Here is an 18,894-nt window from a genome sequence, read left to right as displayed (position 1 = left end):
GTAATCGAACGGTTAAAACGGGTTATTAAAGATTATTAAGTAGTAGAATATTTAGAGTAGTATATATAATTAGCCCATTAGAATTACATCAATCGCATTAATCGCGGGGTATAAGATCTTCTTTATTAAAATTTTTAAAATTAAAAAGATCATCGTTATATTCGATAGTATCTCTAATCGTAGAATCCGACAGCTAGTATTATAGTAGATTTAGCAATAATAGCGCTAGAGAATTCGGTATTGGAATTGGGGTTGGTGATAGTAATATTAGCAGTGCCGTATTAATTAGCATATTCGGGGGAGCTATTATAATTGTTAGAGTAGTCGAATTGGCTGGAGTAGTCGAGTTGATTAGAATAGTCGAATTAATTAGAGCGGTTACGGTAGCCAATTCGGTTGTAGTAACTAGAATAGTTGAGGGTGTTAGTATAATTTCTAGCGATAAGGGTAATATAATTATTATTTCCTATATCTTTTTAACTTCTTTTTATTAAGGTAATTGGATTATTCTCTATGAATATAGCTATAGAATTATACTATCTACTTTAACCTAGATTTAGTAACCGCTATTTATTACTTTATAAATTTCATTAATTATTTAATTTAAAAAAATAATATAATATTTAATAACGTTACCGTCACTACTACGTACTAGATCTTTATAGTTAACCGGGTCTTTTTTAAGGAAGGTTACTGCGCTGGCTCTAACGATCTCGCTAGTATAGAGATTTTAAATAAATACGATACGCCCGTAAATATTATTAAAACCGATAAAATAACCCTTTTGAATTCTAGCGCAAAATTTATTACTTTATAATTGTTTTTCTAATTTAATAAAGTAGTAAGCCGTATAGAAGTAAGACCTTAAGTGTTTAAAATATAGCTTCTTAATTTCGTTTAGGAAGTTGGCTGTATTAGCGAGTAATTCCTATAGGCTTTTATTATTATAAGCTTTTAAAGGTAGAAAGTTAAAAATTCTAATAATATAATCTATTATAAATAGCTATAAATATTCTAGGATATTAAGGTTTATTATTAGAACTTTAGCATATTATATAATAATAGCGCTAACTCTCTCGATCTTTCCTTATATCTATAGGGTATAAGGTATTGATTTTAGTAATTCTACGCCTTTTATACGTACTTATTTAACGATTTTACTACGTTGAAATTCCTTGGTATTGAAGCTAAACTTTGGACCGCTATTAAGATTAAATACCCTAATTTTGAGCCCACCGCTTTAAAGCTCGGCCTATTTCTTAAATTCTTTAATTTATACGAAGGCATTACCCTTATTAACTATAAACCTTACCTAATAGAATCCAATAATTTAATTAATAAAGTAGATTATATACTTGTATCCTTTATAGTTAGGTAAAATATAGAAAACGATATCGATATAAATATAAATTAATAATTGAATTATTATTTTATTAGCGATTTTAGGGATTATATTGTGTACCTTTACTTTAATATAAGCTTTGTAAAAGTAATTTTAGGTATTATTTAATTTAATACCAGCCGCTTCGCAAACTTTAAAAACTTAGTCTTTACTTATATATATAAAGCGGCGGTGTATTATTAAGTAGTTGATTAAGATTATTATAGCGTAGCGGACGTTTTAAGGAAAGTCTGGCTAAGTAAATATTAGAAGAATTAGAAGGCCGTTAATCTATTTATATTATATTATAATTTTACTATATATTAAGATCTAGTTAGTCTTTATATCCTAAATTATACCGTTATTAAGAAGACCTTTTATTATTAATAAATTTATTAGCGTAGAGGGATTGTAAATATAGTCTTTAATTCTAACTTTGATAGTAATATTATTTAATATAGCTATAGTTAATTCAATAGTGCCGATATAGTAGGCATAAATCGAAGTTCTATTACCGATAATATAGACTATTGGATGGGGAAGTAGTTATATATTTGTAAACTATTTAAAGTAGTTGAAGATATTGTTTGTATAATTAGAGTTGTAAATAATTAAATTTCGAATACTATTTGGTTATTAATATTACTTTAGAATTTATTAATTTTTAATTGAATTATTATAGGTATATTAAAATTGAAGTTACAATTAAGAATAATTAATTAATCAATTATTCTAAGTACAATTAATACGTTTAATAGTATTAGCTAGGGGTTCTAATAAAAATCTATATTATTACTTATACTTAATATGCTTATAAATATTCTACCTCTATATAATAAAGTAGAGTTAATAATAGTAGCGGGAGTAGTAAGATTGGTTAAAACATTATTAGTAAGGGTATTAATACTAGCGTTAATTGCCTTCTTAGCTAATATATCCTTCTTAGGCTTTTAAATATCGGGTACCTTCTTAAAGTAGTAGACCTAATAAATATCCGCCTTCTTACTAATATAATAATTATAAGAAATATACTTTTAAATTAAATAAATTTTCTTATTATAATTAATATAGTCGATCTTCTTACTATTATTCTTCTTTTTATTAGTCGAACTACTATTACCGTTATTATTATTCTTATTAGTATTATTATTATTAGCCGATTTTTAAATATTAACATTAATACTAATACGGGACTTAATATTATTAATATTACTAAACTTCGATAGGAAGGTGCCAATATCTAGTTTTTTAATTTTTAAAGTAGTTACCTAGTATCTAACATCAATAGGGTAAACGGTCTTTACCGTATTATAAAGGAAGGTAATTTTAAAATCGTTATTAATTTTGAATTTAGTATCTTCAATACGCTTATAAAATAGGGTATAATAAGTAAGGAAAAAATTATAGTATTAAAATTAGTACATTTAATAGTTAAATATTCAGCGAAAATTTCGTTACAAACCTTATTAGTAATATAAGTAATATATAATTGAACGAGATTATACGTAATTTTGGGGTCTCTACTAGGTCTATCCTAACTATTAATATATAAAGTAGTAACAATATCAGAGTTCTTAAAAGTAGAGAGTAGAATCTTATTAGCGTTAGTACGTCTAATCCACTAAATATTATACTTCTCAGGCTCTTTCTCTTTATTAAGCTCCGGGATTATTTTAAAAACGTACTTAGCGAGCTAAAAGTAATCGAATTCGGCTATAAATCTTTAATACTAATCAGCGATATTTTAATCGCTAAGGAGGGGAACTAGTAACGAATTAATAATTATTGTAAGTATAGGAGGGTTCGATATATTAAAAAGAAGGAAGTTGGTAATTGTTAGACTAGTTATTAATTAATTTGAATAAATTATTTAATTTAATAATAAATGAACCGATAACTAGTTCAATAGAGGGGTTGCTATACAATAAGTATTAGTAAGAATCTTTATATGGCGAAGTTAGTTTGTAGGCGAGCGGGCGAGTTGTTAAGTCGACGAAGGTTGTGGTTGCTTCTTTTGACCCGGTATTGTAGCGTTTTATTGAAGTTGGCGATTGAAGCCGACAATGCACTTTCAGGATACGTTTATTACTTATCTAAATGCAATTATAGGGAAGGTTAGAGAGGGCTTATAACCTGTGAGATCACTAACGAAATCAAGCAGTTGAATGTGGTTAATTGAGTGTGCTATGGAGAGAGAGAGAGACTGGTAGAGTCTGGAAGGTTAGATATGGTGCGGTCTGGGCAGGGCACAGAGTGGGGACTGGGCTGTGCCCAGTCCAGTGAATGGCTCAGCCCAGTGAATGCCCGGGACCCACCAACAAAAGACGATAATAGGGGTTAATTGTTTGTTAATAGTAATCCCGTATTTAATAATAAATACCTAGGCTATTATATTAATTGTTGTCAGGTATACCTTTTTTATTAGGGCGGTTCTAAGCACTTTACTATCCTTTAATTCTAATTTTTAAAGACTATATTTATTTATATTCAAAATATTGGTAAGAACGATACCCTTATTGTAAATCTGGGCTTCTAAAAAGTCGAAGAATTTCGTAAAGGCTTCCTAGGTAGACCCTCTAATTCTTACTAATTTAAGCGGTTTAGAAAGCTTAGTCCTAATATTAGGGTTATACTTTAAGAATCGGTCTACCTAATGGGCGCCTAGCTTATTATAATTACCTCCTCTTTTCAATATCGATGATGCGAACCCTGATAATTGACGATGGTTGGGAGTACGGCTAGCCTTCTCTTTATTTAATATCTATTGGTAAATAAAGGTTTTTTAGGCTAGTAATAGCCTTTAGGTAGTGATTTTAATGTTGCGCTTTGTTAGGACGCTTCGAACGTAGTTACCGAGGGTAGAGTAGGGAATGCTATACTTCTTAGCTACTATACGTTGAGAGTGTCTGTTGCGAATGTTTTTAAGCGCTTGTTTAAGTAAAGGCGAGTCTATTGTAGTAGAAATGAATGTAATCGGGCTTGATTTGATGAAATGGTTGTTGTTCTTAGAAGCAAGGTGGTGATGTTGCATGAGGGGAAACAGCGGTGTGGATGTGGCTAGTTGAGGGCCAGGAATGTAGGTAGGCGTAGGAGCTCGATGACGTCGACGTGAAGAGGGGGGTGGCCAGCTGTGGGGTTAAGACTGGCAGTATTGTCACAAAATATCCGTATCCGTCAGTCTCTTACAATTCCCTTGAGCTGAGATCCAAAGAGATATGTAGTTCATATATTGACTTGGCGAAGTGAGGTGCTTGTCTCTGTTTATCGTCGGTATAGTTGTGAAAATTTCGAACCAAACGGCACCTTAACCATTGAACGTCGTAGCGGAGGGGTCATCCGGGACTTGAGTGAGGGAATAATTTGTTGGGCCTAGGTAGTTGGTCTGTTTTGTTCAAAAATAGTGAATTGATGACTCGGTAGGAGCAGTTGTAGAACTTCCAGTTATTTGCGAGGAGTAGTAACGGATGTTATCACTTTGTTGCACTTTTGACTCCTTGCTTGCTTTGAACGTTCTTGGTCATACGAGTGACAGTTCAGCTGTTCTCCCCGGCTTGCTATTGACTAGACACTTAAGAAAGGCGACTGATAGATGCTTTAATCTGAAGTGGCCTGGAATGCTCCAGCCATGTTTAACAAACATTTGAAAACAATGGGCCTGAACGGCCCCCACAGTCAGGGAGATGCTAACTGGGAACTTGATCCCGACACTAGGTAGGTATTGTTCGATGCCAATATGTAGAGGTATCTAGGATGCAAGTTGTAACCTTGGCCCTGGGGGCCAGAAGAAAACCGATATATATATATTGTTAAGTAGACCAAAATTATCTAGCCTGACACGTCTTTTGCGGTTACCGAGATCCTGAGATGAGGTCCTTCACCCATCAAGGGTGTTCTCTCCGGGCATCAAACAGAACTATCGTGGAATCAATCCTAAATGTGCGGAAAGTGACTGCCGCAATTAGGTCTTATGATACATCCATAGAGTAGTCGGGTAAATGCAGTCCATTTATTGCGGCATTCGTTTGTTCCGATCCTAATCCGTTGACGTCGAGTGATGCAAGGAGTGACTGCCGATGCGTGAAGATTGGTAGTACACAACCAGAACACAGAGTTTGTAGTGATAATTACTGCGTGGAGCAAAGTATTACCGAGGACGTGGTTTTCAAAAGTTCCAGTACAGAGCGAGTGTCCCACTGGCCCGGGGTGAGGTTTCAGGTGGACAGGGACAATATCTGGTCCGGAGATATGGATGGAGTAGCGTCAAGGGCCGAGTATAAACAGTGGGTGTCTTGAGTTACTTAAACCTATGCAATACAGTATTCAGGTTTCACAAACCAAGGCCGAGTATTTTCCTCCTCTTTTGGCTTCCTTATCCACTCATTGGAAAGCCGATATCAGACGGCTTTTAGCAGGTAAAGACACTCGGTCCAGGGTTCTTGTACGAGGTAGGTACGGGATAGTTGATGTTGATCAGAATACCGGGATCGGAAGCCTTGTAGGCCCCAGGAAATGAGACTTTGTAGTTAGCACCGGGTTCAGTGCTGCCGCTACCGGTGATGCTGAGCTGAGCGCATGAAATGTAGAACTGGGCAGCTCCTGAGCTCTGAGCGACGTGCAGTCCAATGTGCTCGGCACGGAGGAGATAGCTGCCGGACTTGATGCAACTGGGAATTTTGACGGGGAAAGAGCTCTTGCCTGTATGGATAAAGATGTAGTGTCAGTATCTGGACAAGTATGTGTGGCTGTTCTCTACCGTGATGAGTCGTGCACTCTTACCATTGCTAGACCATGTAAGCTGTGAGCCAAATGTGGGTTGCTCGTGATAGATCTTGAACCAAACAGCACCTTCTCCGGTCCAACTGTTAATATCCTGGCCGTCCGGAACTCTGGCCAGGTAGAACTGCATTGGCCCCGGGTGGTAGACGCTGGGAGCTGCGCCGTATGTGATGGTGGTGCCAGCGGCGACACTGAGAGTTGACGGGGCAGGGCTGTGGGAGGATTGGAAGCATCGAATTTGCTGCGAGTTCACATTGTCGACAAAGCCATTGTTCTGCCAGTTATCCGCCTTGCGAACATACTGCCAGTCGGCAGTTGTTCCGCTGTTTGCCCACACCTTGGGAAATGTGTAGTGGGCGCTAGTGCCGAGTGCAGCGGCGAGGAGGAGAGAGATCGAGGGAAGCATAATGGGCCAGTGGAAATTCCGTAATCAACAGGATCCTGAAGTTAAGACTTGGGTGCTGGACCTTTCACCCCAAGCTATCGAAAGTTGGGAATGAAGGCCCTTTTCAACATCTATATCATTCCCTGATACCCGGTCAGGCGACGCAGGTCGTCAATGCACATCACTCTCTACATGTTTCAATGGCAAGCCATAACCTCTTAGAGCTCCTTCCGTGACCCGATACGGCATGAAAGTACTTGGCGGAGGCTGCCGTTCCATGGTATTCAGATTTAGATAGCCGGACGGCCGCCTTGTCCCGGCCGGATAAAGTCATGGTCGACCACTCGGAGGGTCACAGAGGATTCGAACACTATAAGACATACAACGGGAGTTGGGAAGCCTCCTCCATTCCCAGATTTCCGTATGCTTGGAGGCGTTGCGGGGTGTGCGTATGAAGCCTGCAAGATGCCAGCGGAATTTCGACTTGTCCGGTTCTCAGAGTCTAGCCCGAGATCTTTCAAAAACGTCAAAGGTTTGGTTCGGTGCGATGCATCCGTTATCCCTTCTGGGCAAGTCGATTGTTGACAGTGCCGAGTCTCGCCAAGCACAAAATACCGGCCACGCTTGACGTTGTTTATACCCTTGAATAAAAGCTTGGACAAAGTATCGAAGGGATCATTTGGTCTTCTTTAGAGGGAAACGTATCGCCGCTGATAAAACCAGATATCTTGGTGACAAGTGAGGTTGGGGTTGCCGCCTCGTTCGGAAAACTTAACATGTTGTTGACTTTGACACATGTCATTGGATGACGCTGGGTGGAGTTAGTGCCGTGCATGTATTCGTGCGCTAGACTAGAGCGCACCGGAGTGGGCGACGACCCCAAACTCCTTCCTTCTTTGGCATCAAGAATGACACCTTATCTAGGTAGGCGGCGCCCGCGCGGATCATGGCGTGCAACTCGGGGCAAGAATGGAGGGAGCCCACCTCAGCCACGACCAGGAACTCAGATGTTTCTGTGTAGACGTAGGTATCTACGTTTCCTGCTCGATAACCAAAGTAACCACCCCGCATCCTCTGTGCTACCTGCAAACTTCTCCTTTCGTTCATCACCATAATGCCAGTTCAAGAGTCCATAATCCCAATGCCATCCGGAAAGATGTCCAAGACTGGTCCAATTAGTCTACAAGTCCTTCGGGTCAACACCAGAGAGATAGGGGAGAGCAATGCGCAGCTTGTTGATGCTTTGGAGGCTGCGCTCAACACCAATGATGATGCTCTCATTCCCCAGGCTGCCAAGCGCCTCGCAGACCAGCTAGACAGCACCATACTCACACGCGACGACCCTGCGGACATGGAATCGGAGGTTGAGGACGCTCGGTATAACGTATACACCACCTTGTTGGCAGCAGTGCAATTAGTACCCGCCGGCCATGAAGCGCATTACCGGCTGGCTTTGGTTTTACGTGATTTGGCTGGCCTGGATGGACATCCTGTTAGTCTTCTGTTACGGATCTATCCGGAAGGGTTGAGTTGCTGACACTGATTCTGTAGGCATGGCAGCGCTTGGACGGCTTCGCCATCTGCAACCGAGATGCATGGCAAGGTAGGCAAACAAGTAGACTCCATGCAATTCAAGCTAGGAGTCTGACAGGTTGAGATCCATGGTTGCTAACACCAGCTAGATCCAACCCTCAGCTTGGAATCTGCCACCGATCCAGAGATCCACGAACGATGGTGCAACCTCAACGCATTCCTAGCGATCTTGCTCAGCACGGGCGCAATTAACTGGCGGGAATTACCCATTTGGGAACTTCGCGATGGTCTGGAGGAGAGCGTGGAGGAGCTCTCCCAGGAAGGCAAGGACACACGGGTTGTGGTTGCCACCTTGTGGATCAAGCATGCTGGAAAGTTCATCTGGGAACATTCCCTTTCAGGCAAGCCGGAAAACTTGGATGAGACTGATTCAAGAATGCTTAGAGCTGGAGAGCTATATCAAGGCCAGCCGGGGTACTCGCGAGACCGATGGGACTTTTGGAAGAGGCGTCTTGGGGAACTACGGAGCCATGTGAGCGAGTCGCGAAGCTCTGCCATTGACGAAGCCATTGAGACCATGACAGAACTGGAGAGCAAGAGCTGAATAACTTGGTGAGGAATATAATGCCTTTTGAGGGAGATTGGGCCAAGGACCTATGTCCGCTTCTATGTGGTATTTGCCGGGGTCTATGACTCGAGACGTCCACAACCCACAATGTAAGGTGGTCAAGTGGTGCACAGTAGAGAGATCGGAAAAGATAGACTCGTCAAAATACAAATGGCTTCAAAAGAGAGAACTCGATCTGTGCGGTGATCACAAAGTTTCTATTTGGTGATTTGACGGCACATCGACAAGCAATCGTGTACAGAGGATATTGCTGCAAGCTTATTTTGGGACTCCATTTATAGAACCAAAAATATTACTAAATTTTCAATAAGGCCTCATGGCGCAACGGTAGCGCGTTCGACTCCAGATCGAAAGGTTATCCGTTCAAATCGGGTTGGGGTCAATCATCACTGTTTTTGCGATCTTCTTCATTCTATGTGCTGTTGTCCAAAAGTTAAATTTTTTTTTTTTTAGTTTTTTTTTCTTTCTTTTTTTTTTTCTCCCCCAAGTACAAGCACGTGGTCGCACAGTGGTTAGTTATTCCTTGTCCGCACACCAATGAGGATTGCGAAGGAGTTATACTACATTGTCTCGACTGTACGATCTCATTTCAGGTTGTTGGGTGAAATTGGTCGAGCAACAACATACCTAGACCACTCAAACTGTACGGGCACATACCTAGACCACTCAAACTGTACGGGCACCCCAATGCTCGTTGATCAGTATCCCTTGATATTGCAACATCAACTTACAGATGCAACGTGTAGCCACGAGCGATAAGTTTGGACTCATCTCAATGGCTCTTGCAGATGTGAACTTTGCAGCTCCATCCGAAAATCGAGACTGAATCAATCGGACGACGTCAAAATAAATTTTGTGAGCCTGACTTGCTTGCCCTTACCTCCCTTCCATGCGCTGCTTGGTATCAATCCTTGATATGCACCTATCCAGCCCGTACACCCAACAAAAGAAGAAAAAAAGGAAAAAAAAGAAAAAAGAACAAAAAAGTTGCCAATTGTAAGAGGAGAAAAAAACGATAGACGATTCCGTTGTTGCGGATAGATCGAAAAGCATACAACATGACGCCGTCTCATGCAACTACCTGATTCCATGTTCTGTCTCACAACTTGTTATGCAGTTATCCCTCCAGCTGCTTGTATAGTTCCTGTTATCCCATCATCTGCCTCCACCATCGGCGAGTTCAAATCATCGGAATATCCGTTCACCGATGTCACCGCCCGGTCAGCGACGGCCGGCGATCCCGCTGTCTTTGGCGCCTGCGCTTCCGCCAGCCTCTTTATCTGCTGTTGCATCTCCTCCCGTCTCTTCTCCCTGGCCAGACTCATTTCTCTCTCCAAGTCAACGGCCTTCGCCCTTCTTGCCTCCACCTCATCTCTCTGCACCACCCTCCTCAGCGCCTCAGAAGCCTGTATCAATCCATCAATACTGATCGCATGATTGGTCATCTGATGGTTGATATAGCTGTAGATGTGTGCCGCCGAGTCACAGGCAAGCAGCTGGCGTTCATTCAGCTTGAGCAAAGCCAGTGCAACCTGAAACAGAAACACGCCGCCGTCATGGGTGCACAGTAGTACGTCCCAGACGCGGAAGAGAGCCTCAGCAGACAGGCAGTCTGTGAAAACAGACAGGAACCACTGAAACGTCATGGTCTCGAGGGTAATGCCAAGCTCTTCAAAGTGAGCACTGAGCTTGGGGAGAACCTCAGACACATATTGGCGCAGGACCTGCTGGTCGGCCCTGGAGGCGAGAAGGCTATGGTCAAAGTAGTTGGGCGGCAGGATATTCTCAACAATGGATACCAGGATCCAGAAGGCGTCCTCGGCGCATGGGGTGATAAGAAGGAGATTAGCGACGACGAGGTTCATGCCCTGGCAGTAACCCACATCTGGATTGCGTCGGGCGTACGCAAGTAGTACCTCGTTAAGCTTGTTGACCCCTGGACCTTTGCGGAAGAAGATGTTATCCGTAAGGGTGCGAGTGATGTCGGCCTTGATTTGTGCCACGACTTGCGGATCGTCCTGGTCCCCTGCCTGGTTGACAAGGTCATCGTAATAACCTGGAATACGCAAAGCTTTGGCCCCGCAACATTCGGACCAGATTTTGGACCGGTAGGCGACAGGAATACCACCAAGTATGAGTTGCCTAAACTCATTGGCCTTGGCACGTCCAACCTTGCCTTGAATACCCAAACTTGCAACGCCAATCAGCTCACCATCTCCTAATCTCGTTTCAGGCATTACAGCTTCGGCCCTTTGAAACCTAGCCTCGGCGGCGGCGGCGGCAGCAGCGGCGGCAGCCTCCCCGTCTCGTCTTCTTTCCGCCCGTACTTTACGAAGGAAATCGTTCCATCGCACAGTCTTTTCCCTCTGAAGTGTATCGTGGAGCTGATTGAGGTTCTGCAACAGAAGCCTAACTGGTTCCGCATCCTCTTTCGCCATGCTCGCCGACGACGATTGTTGCTCCCCTTCGTCTGGGGAGGGTTGATCCTCATTCTCCGGCAATGCGATAGCGGCGATGGCAGGAGTAGCTGACGGAACGAATCCACGCTCCTCCGACGTTATCAAGCCAGGCGATTTGGGTGCTTCGGGTACTTCACCACCTTCCATCAGCTCGAAGCCTGGCACAGTAATCAGCGGGGTGTGAGAGAGGAGCTCGGTTGGGAATGTTGCGATCTTGAGGTAATCCTGCCACTTTCTTGGCTTAGAATCATCCCGTTGCTCCTCAGCCGAAGGAGATTCCGGCCCGGCCTCATTCGCTGTGTCTCCTCTGCCACTAGAGCTCTCGTCTAACATGGCCGGGGATAACCTGTTCCGTCCAGTGCTGAGCATCTCGGTACGGCTGGGCTTCTTTGCATGACGCGCCATTCTGGTGGCCTCTCTTTGCCGCTTTTTCCTCCGCTGGTCATAGATGAAGCCAAAGCGGTCAGTGAGAAATTCGGACCCAAGATGGTTGTTGTATATGTGTGTTAGCGTTGGCGGCTGAACCTCGGGTGGAAGAATGGTGTCCATCTCGACCGGACCATAACTCTGCTGGCGGGACACGAGGTCTCTCGAGGGGCTGGACCCCATGGTATCCCATCGGTCCTGCTGCTGGTATCGCTGGGGCACGTCAAGAGGTTTAGTGGGGCCGGTAGCGCGACGCATTGGCATGAACGATCTAGAGCCTGTTTGGGCGCCCGAGACTGTACGGCTTGAGAGGGAGCTTGCGGCGCGGCTCGACGTAGATGGTGTTCTCATGGAGCCCCCAGGTTGCAGTGCGGTGCTGGCACGGCCGCGCATGTCACCGTTACGTCCCGTGGTTGCACCACCCGCGACCAGCCGTAAAGCAAGACTGGCCAGCGACGATTTCCGCGACTCATTCGCAGAGTAGATACTGGATGCCCTACTAGAGCTCCGCACAGAGTCTGTCGAGTCCGTCTCGGGCGGGTTGAACAGACCGTCGGCCAGCGTCGGGCGGCGCTGCTCTGGCCCCAAGCCACTACCTCTCAAGACCGTCTTGGAGGTTTCCGTAGCACTTGCACCGGTCACGCTGCTCGGCCGACCTGAATTCTTTCCCGCCGCCCCTGTACCCCACAGAAAGTCTTTCCAGCCTTTGGTCATACCCTTTGTGGTTCCAGTATCGGCTGCAGGGGGCACCGATATGGTGGTAGCGCGTATAGTTGCGTCATTGAGGCCTGTGCTCGCGCCGACGGCTCTGAGATCGTGGGCCATGGCTTCGTTCATGAGGTCCGATAATCCGCCGCCAGCGGTCCCCCTTCTGGCCAGATTTGTCTGTTTGGCATCCTGCTCGATTGTGCGCAGGCGCGTCTCCAGGTCCAGGGTGGACAGACCGCATTCCAAGATAAGCTTCCGCAAGGCGCGTTCTCGGTCGTCGGCACGTCGCCGCAAAGTGGCGATCTGAGCATCGCGCTCTGCCAAATCCCGCGATATCTGTCGGACGAGGTTGACAGCGCCATGGCGAGCAATCAGGCGCTCAATGTGGGCATTATCAGCGTGGTGCAGGGAGCCAGGGATCTTGTTGGCGGTAAGCGGTACATCTTGGAAGAGTGCGTCGCGTGTGTCTGGCTCGGATTCGGCCGTGATCAAGTTTTCTACAGTAGAGGCGGGCCGTATCCGTTGTGGCTGTGGAGCTTCGGGGGTCTGGCGCGGGTCGCTGTCGTTGCCCACGGAGTCGGCGACGGAAACGGGATCGGACAGCTTGCGCGAGTGACGTGAAGGCGAGATGGAGGGCGAGAGGGAGGAAGGGTTGAGCTCGAAGAAGGACAGCTCCTGGCGAGGCGACTCGGGCGAGAAGGAGGGGAACGATGTAAGCGACTTGTCGGACGGGGCGATGGAAGACGCACAACTCGACGGGTATGATGTCAACCTCTTGCGGGCGCGGGCAGTGCTGGAAGTCCGGGAACGATGGCTCCGGGTGGTTGAGAGGACGGACTGTTGCGACACGGAGCGCTCAAGAGGAGCCACGGCGGCAGCGGAAGCGATGACCGCAGCTGGAGTGGTTGGGGTCGGCGTAGTGTCCTCCATGTCTTCCAGTTGGTCGAACCAGGACAAGGGCAGCGCACCTCATGTCATGGCCTTCCTCGGTCGACTTGATAGTGTGCGCCAGTCGTAAGCGTCTCTAGATTCGAAAGAGGATGGAAGTAGGTAGCTGGTGGTTTCTGGCTGGAGAGGTAGCTGTGATCATGTCCGGCCGAGCTGTCCAAACAACTGAGCTGAACCAGCAATGGATACCTATCTATGGTAGAGGTCAGGGAAGGAGACGACGGGAGGAAGACGACAGCTCTCGAAGGGTCTGGGCTGAGGTGCCTGGCAGAGTGCCGCGAGAGGCCGTGATGTAGTGTATACCAACACGAGCAAAAGAATAATCAAACCAGGGCTGAGAGGGGTGTCGACACGCCCATATCCACTCGGATGGATTGCTGTATTATGGTGTAAGTACCTGGGACACGTGGAGTATACCCCGCCTGAGGCTGGCTGTAGGTAGAGATACCCACGTTCACCCATGAGCCCACGGTCATTCTAACGCTCATGTAGACCTACAGATGTACAGGTACATCCAGTGTCCTGTTTTGAGGATGTGAAGTAGATGCATGGTTTTGACGCCCTTCATTGCGGTCCAACTGTTTGGATTACATTGCACAGTACGTGCCATTTTCCATTTGAGTGCCTTTCCTACATAGAGGTAGTTGTCTGAAATGTCAGTGGGCGTGAGGCGGCCTTCCACTCGGTGGACACACGTGCTTTTTTTGGCACCGGATGTCCAGGGAGAAGCAGAAATGGCGAAAAGACAGGATTGGCAGGGAGAAAGAGTGACACGTAATAATATACTGCACGGCTCTTTTAAGATTTTGAGATACCTCCAGCGAGATGATATTCTTTCCAGATTTACATCCACAACAGCCCCTGTTGTTGGTGTTGTTGTTGTTGTTGTTGTTGTTGTTGTTGTTGTTGTTGTTGTTGTTGTTGTTGTTGTTCCTTTTGATTTGAGCGCTACTGCACTGCAAACTCGCGGGACAATCTGGCAAATAAATTTGTACACCAAAAAAAAAAAAAAAAAAAAAAAGAGAGAGAGAGAGAGAGATCTACAGGCAAAGTCCGATCCCTTTCCTGTTCCTTGATGCTTGGTCTGTTTTCGTTCCTGGCAACTTACAATGTTTGTCTCTTTGGTGCCTTGATTTCCTGCATTAGCACTGTTTCAAGTTCTTTTCGTAAAACTGACATCAATTTTTACGTACATGCAATCCCGTCATGCAGTGTAGGTACAGTAATGTGCCCTGTAAATGCAAGTGGGGCGTGCAGCCGATTTCCTTGCATTTATTGGGTCCTAGCATTTATTGGTATGGGAGCAGGAGGCTTATGACTGCTAGTAACCGCCCTGATAAGGGGTTCTAATAGTCGGTGACAGCCCCGATATGGGTAACAAGGGTACTACAACCCCCTGTAAGCTACCCTCTTAGCTGCAAATTTATATGGCGGGCCGGCTGGTGGCTAGTACTTAGCAGCTAGCAGGCATACCATACTAAAATAATCCGTGCACAGAAATTCCTAGCAATTATTGGGTCTTAGCATTTATTGGGTCTAGCATTTACAGGGCACATTACTGTATGTATCGCTTTTTCGAAGCCAATCAACCATTCTCGCCTGTGCCGAATGCTTTCACTCCATCTAGACCATCCCTGCCGGCCGATTTGCTATTTTGATTTTTGGCCCTTGTTATGATGAGAAAGAATGGAATCAAGGGTGACACATCATATACCAAGATGGGTATCCTTTTGTGCTTTGCTCTGCTGTGCTGAAAAGCCTGCCCCAGCGCCCAGTATCCTGTCCGCCTGTGATATGTTTCCTGTACGCCCTTTCTTTGCCCGTTTACGTACCTATAATCTTGTATCCTGTCTCGGCGTTCAAGGTCGTGCCGCTTTCGTATGTACTACCACCCGATCATGGATGGAGCACTGTCCGCCTTCAGAACAATCCGCCATCTTCCTCGTGCAACGTTGACACGGCCGCAGGGTTGCCTGTTCTTCCCGGCCCTCCCGTCATCGCAACCCCTATCGGTCCAATATCACCACCTCTGGCGTCACGAATGGCCACAGTAGAGGACATGGTAGAAATAGCCATCGGCCTCAGCGGTAGTCTAGGCGGCGGGCTTACTCCGCCCTTCGAGATGAATCTGGAGCCCCTTACGGGTAACAGCGATCCAGCCGCATGACCAAAACTATCAACAATCGCGCTGGTCACTTTCCTTCCGCTCTCGTTTCCGCTTCCATTTGCACCATTTCCACTTCCGTTGCCGTAACCGTATCCGTACCCATTATCGCTCCAGCTCCCCCAGCTGCCACGGTCTTTGCCCGAGTATTCCCCAGTAGCGTGATGGTTGCCAGATTCCCGTTCATCCCTTGGCGATGAGATAGCCCGCACTTGGTTCCACATTGGGCTCACACTGCTGCCGCTCATGGCCAAGGATGATGTATGTGATAGCGGCGAGATGGGCGCCGACGGTACTGATGGAATCGATCGATTCATTCTCGAACCAAAGGGAAAGGATGCTGGTTTCACCAAGTCGGGTATCTCCAGTGGCTCCTCATGCGGTCGCGGAGGGCGTGTTGGTGATGTGGGCGGCGGAGAAGTGGTTCCAGACAAGGAAAATGCTTCGTTCCGTAAAGATGACGGTCCTGTTGTCGAACCTGCCCCGAAACTACTCAGACTTCCCCGGCTTTCGGGCGCACCAAAACCATGCATCTCAAACAAGGCCGGAGGCGGTGGACCAGCAAGACTGCCAGTAGTGCCGTAAACCCTTGGCATGCCCTCGTGCCGTGGTACGAGCTTGTTCGTCGTAGGTGATGTTATCGGTGATGATGGAAACGTGACGTTGGAGTGGCCGCCGCCATGGCTGTGTGCCGGGGTGAGCGGCGTCAGGGGCGGAGATGGCGACTGGTTGTGGCCCGAACGTAGGATCGAAGGGAGCAGCCTGCGGTCCCGGAGGCGGAGAGGGGGTATCAGCGGCCTGGAATCATAGCTGGACGCAATTAGCGGCGTTGGCCGACCTCTAGGAGCAACTCCGTTATCGAACCTCGAACGAGACTGTCCCCGAACGTCATCTAAGCCGCACCGGTGCTTTTTTCGTCTGTGGAGGCACAAAAAGGCCAAAGCAACCATAACGATGAACCCGGTAACCGAACAAACCGAAATTGCGGCCTTGACCCCCATGGATAGCCCGCCTTTGAGTGTTGTAGTCCCATTGTTTACCCCAAAAGACTCGGCAACCGTGGGTCGGGCTGGTGTTGCTGATAGCCATGATGGGTCCGTTATGAGAGAGATATCGCCAGTTGTTGTTGGTGTTGCTGAGGACGTTGATAGGGACAAAGGCGCAGTTGCGCTTCTGAACGTTTTGCTCCAAGAAGTTGAGGGGATGGAAATCGGTTCTTGAACCACCAGTGGGGACGGGGCCGACACGGGGTTGATTTTGAAGCCTGTCTGTGAACAAGGCCCAGCTCCTCCCTTGCTAGTTTGGCAGACGAAGCCCCTGGGTGGTGGTCCTGGATCTAATACCGAGTGAAATCCAATGCTGCCGTCTCACGTCAGCATGGCAAGTACCCAAAAAGCTCATGATGACCAGCTAGAAATGCTCACTCACTCCTGGCAGCTGTTGATGATCAGGTCGACGTTTGCTGGTTGTCCTACTTAGCCCGAGCCACTGACGATTATTTCTCCGGCTACCACTCACGGTCTTGCTGCAGCCCCCCCGTCTGGTTTATCCAGACTCCGCAAAACGTTGTGTCGCACCAATACAACGACCAAAATCGAGAGCTGGGTGTCGTGGTCGTTAGATCCTTGCAAATGTATTTCCAGCCCTCGGGGGTTTCGTGGTCGATCGATACCGTCCTTAGAAACTGGTCCCTGCAAGATTGCAAACACTGTTTCGCTTCTGCTGTTGGTAAATCGCCTCGAATCTCGATCGCTTCCATATAGCACCCGCATTCCTCATCGCCGCTTGAGCCCCCCATAACTTTCGCAGCTACCACCAAGGCCATCTACTTGTGCTCGGGATGTGTACGAAGCCGAGCTAGAAGCCAATGGTAAAGTCAAATACATAGGACTTGGCTTCTTCACCATAACTGCACGGCCAGACACCGATATGATAGGTAGGTTTATCGCGTGAGGATGTGTCCAAAGTGAATAGCGATAAAAGTGCTCGAATGGTACCAGAGGGCCTGCTTAGCGAAAAAAAGCATGTGATCAAGATGTTAATACCTGATCAATGGGAACAACAGCCAGCTCGCTTGCTCAACCGATAAATGACGTTCCTTCAAGTAGAAAATAAGAAAGTGAACTGAAGGTCTTGAGAGTCCCGCGGGAACGGGTGTGAAGTTCTGCGCGAGACTATATATCCGACCCGAACGGCTTCCTCATTAGGGTCATGTGTCCTATAAGAAATAGGAGAGGCCCATTATGCCGAGGAACGGGAACACAACATCGCTCGAGTTACTACGGGAGGGGCTGCTAGACATGTACACTATGTAGAGTGAAGGAAGAGTGGGAGTGCGAGACAAAAGGACAGGTAGAGGAAGGAAGACTGGCGCTGGAACAAATGAAGCATCAGCCGGAAGAGAAGGAGATCCTCATCACCTGGGAAAGGAGGGTTTTCGTGTTACACCGTTACTGCGCGTCTCCGTAGTCCGACGAGAATAGTCTCGTATGAGGACCGGGAAGGGGTTAGGTTGTCTTGCCACTAGAAGTTTGGAGCCTGCAGGCATCCGCTGGGCTTCGCAAAGAGAAGGATTTCCCTGTCGAGTCCTCATCCACGGTTGCACAAGCCTTGTAGTACGCATAAGAGTGCGAGAAAAAGGTTGCCCTCGGGGGCAAAGGGGAGCTTGGTGGTAGTCCGTTATTTCGTTTTCCAGCGCGGTGGAATATGTTGAAACTAATTTTGTCTCTTTCCAAAGCTTGACCAGTAAAGCAAACTGGATAGTCCGTTTAGTCGGACGGCGTACGATCCAAGCCGCCTTGAAAGGCTGCCTGAAGGCTCTTTTTCATAAATTCTTTTTCCTTTTCCTTTATTTTCTTTTATATATATTCCATTATTTTTTACGACGGCTGCACTGGCTGGAAATGTCGGCCTTGATCATGAGCCGGTCACTCCCGCTAGCACAACTAGTCCATCAGCCGAGAGAAGCCATAGGGTTGGTATAACGTCACATATGACACCCCCATTGCATGCATTGCCAGGCAGAGGTACCAAGTCGTGGATCCAAGCTCGGGATAGATAGCCGTTGTAGGAAGGTATTCACAGCACAACAGCCTCATAGAGTCCGCACTTGATGAACCAAGCTGCTCTGCGCTGAACATGGCTGTTACATACGTGTCGTATGGTCCGGCTTTCACGAGATTATGTATAGGGCCAGGTTGCAAGAGGGAAGGGACGGACTGGGGCCCTCGTTTCTGAATACCCAATGGAATCCGCGGTAAGGTGACAGGATATAAGTCCTATACAGCCATAGTGAGACAGCTGTGAGAGAGACTTGTGAGATGGTCATGCCGTCACACCTTTGTGTTGTGTAATTGCGTGTAATCCAACAGGGCTTGGGACGCACTGCGAGACTTTTGGGGTGTTTGCTTTTGGATTCTCTTTCCAGCTGGCTTGGCGTGCTTAAAGCTCTGGTACATCTTGCACGTGGATTGAGGAGTGGTCTCA

At 46.6% G+C, this 18,894-nt stretch overlaps 5 protein-coding genes and 1 non-coding gene across 6 annotated transcripts; 2 read left to right on the top strand and 4 right to left on the bottom strand.

Moving 5' to 3' along the window:
* Positions 1 to 5,405: 5,405 nt before the first annotated feature.
* B0T23DRAFT_161337 (glycoside hydrolase) lies at positions 5,406 to 6,764 on the bottom strand. Its single transcript, XM_062832733.1, has 2 exons — positions 6,158 to 6,764; positions 5,406 to 6,076 (listed from the first exon to the last, which is right to left on the bottom strand). The coding sequence occupies exons 1-2, from the start codon at positions 6,561 to 6,563 to the stop codon at positions 5,787 to 5,789; spliced, it is 696 nt and encodes a 231-aa protein (XP_062691602.1). The 5' UTR covers positions 6,564 to 6,764; the 3' UTR covers positions 5,406 to 5,786.
* A 688-nt stretch (positions 6,765 to 7,452) lies between these two features.
* B0T23DRAFT_381744 (uncharacterized protein) lies at positions 7,453 to 8,970 on the top strand. Its single transcript, XM_062837283.1, has 3 exons — positions 7,453 to 8,034; positions 8,094 to 8,145; positions 8,225 to 8,970. Exons 1-3 carry the CDS (start codon positions 7,657 to 7,659, stop codon positions 8,677 to 8,679), a joined length of 885 nt encoding a protein of 294 aa, XP_062691601.1. The 5' UTR covers positions 7,453 to 7,656; the 3' UTR covers positions 8,680 to 8,970.
* Positions 8,971 to 9,013: 43 nt separating this feature from the next.
* On the top strand, positions 9,014 to 9,085 carry B0T23DRAFT_t260. The gene has a single exon. It is a non-coding gene; the product is annotated as a tRNA-Trp (tRNA).
* A 239-nt stretch (positions 9,086 to 9,324) lies between these two features.
* On the bottom strand, positions 9,325 to 13,566 carry B0T23DRAFT_381742 (rab-GTPase-TBC domain-containing protein). Its single transcript, XM_062837282.1, has one exon. The coding sequence runs from the start codon at positions 13,224 to 13,226 to the stop codon at positions 9,813 to 9,815; it is 3,414 nt and encodes a 1,137-aa protein (XP_062691600.1). The 5' UTR covers positions 13,227 to 13,566; the 3' UTR covers positions 9,325 to 9,812.
* A 1,297-nt stretch (positions 13,567 to 14,863) lies between these two features.
* B0T23DRAFT_161236 (uncharacterized protein) lies at positions 14,864 to 17,528 on the bottom strand. The gene is made up of 4 exons (XM_062832732.1): positions 16,927 to 17,528; positions 16,837 to 16,870; positions 16,273 to 16,767; positions 14,864 to 16,218 (listed from the first exon to the last, which is right to left on the bottom strand). Exons 1-4 carry the CDS (start codon positions 17,231 to 17,233, stop codon positions 15,165 to 15,167), a joined length of 1,890 nt encoding a protein of 629 aa, XP_062691599.1. The 5' UTR covers positions 17,234 to 17,528; the 3' UTR covers positions 14,864 to 15,164.
* Positions 17,529 to 18,353: 825 nt separating this feature from the next.
* On the bottom strand, positions 18,354 to 18,866 carry B0T23DRAFT_319307 (uncharacterized protein; the record flags this gene model as incomplete). The annotated part of the gene is made up of 2 exons (XM_062835116.1): positions 18,354 to 18,686; positions 18,747 to 18,866. 2 exons carry the CDS (start codon positions 18,864 to 18,866, stop codon positions 18,354 to 18,356), a joined length of 453 nt encoding a protein of 150 aa, XP_062691598.1.
* Positions 18,867 to 18,894: the final 28 nt, after the last annotated feature.

The sequence above is a fragment of the Neurospora hispaniola genome (genome assembly GCF_033458365.1).
Source record: "Neurospora hispaniola strain FGSC 10403 chromosome Unknown B0T23scaffold_5, whole genome shotgun sequence".
Taxonomy (NCBI): Eukaryota; Fungi; Ascomycota; class Sordariomycetes; order Sordariales; family Sordariaceae; genus Neurospora; species Neurospora hispaniola.
Note: the sequence above shows the minus strand (reverse complement) of the source record. Positions and strands in the feature narration are given on the sequence as shown.

What these genes read in the sequence shown, in the direction of transcription:
- B0T23DRAFT_161337 (XM_062832733.1), bottom strand. Translation starts at nt 6,563, where the DNA reads ATGCTTCCCTCGATCTCTCTCCTCCTCGCCGCTGCACTCGGCACTAGC. An exon ending in GCTTACATGGTCTAGCAATG is followed by an intron (nt 6,077 to 6,157) that starts GTAAGAGTGCAC and finishes TTATCCATACAG; the next exon opens with GCAAGAGCTCTTTCCCCGTC.
- B0T23DRAFT_381744 (XM_062837283.1), top strand. Translation starts at nt 7,657, where the DNA reads ATGCCAGTTCAAGAGTCCATAATCCCAATGCCATCCGGAAAGATGTCC. An exon ending in CTGGCCTGGATGGACATCCT is followed by an intron (nt 8,035 to 8,093) that starts GTTAGTCTTCTG and finishes CTGATTCTGTAG; the next exon opens with GCATGGCAGCGCTTGGACGG. An exon ending in CAACCGAGATGCATGGCAAG is followed by an intron (nt 8,146 to 8,224) that starts GTAGGCAAACAA and finishes AACACCAGCTAG; the next exon opens with ATCCAACCCTCAGCTTGGAA.
- B0T23DRAFT_381742 (XM_062837282.1), bottom strand. Translation starts at nt 13,226, where the DNA reads ATGGAGGACACTACGCCGACCCCAACCACTCCAGCTGCGGTCATCGCT.
- B0T23DRAFT_161236 (XM_062832732.1), bottom strand. Translation starts at nt 17,233, where the DNA reads ATGGCCTTGGTGGTAGCTGCGAAAGTTATGGGGGGCTCAAGCGGCGAT. An exon ending in ATCATCAACAGCTGCCAGGA is followed by an intron (nt 16,768 to 16,836) that starts GTGAGTGAGCAT and finishes GTGAGACGGCAG; the next exon opens with CATTGGATTTCACTCGGTAT. An exon ending in CGGGGACAGTCTCGTTCGAG is followed by an intron (nt 16,219 to 16,272) that starts GTTCGATAACGG and finishes AATTGCGTCCAG; the next exon opens with CTATGATTCCAGGCCGCTGA.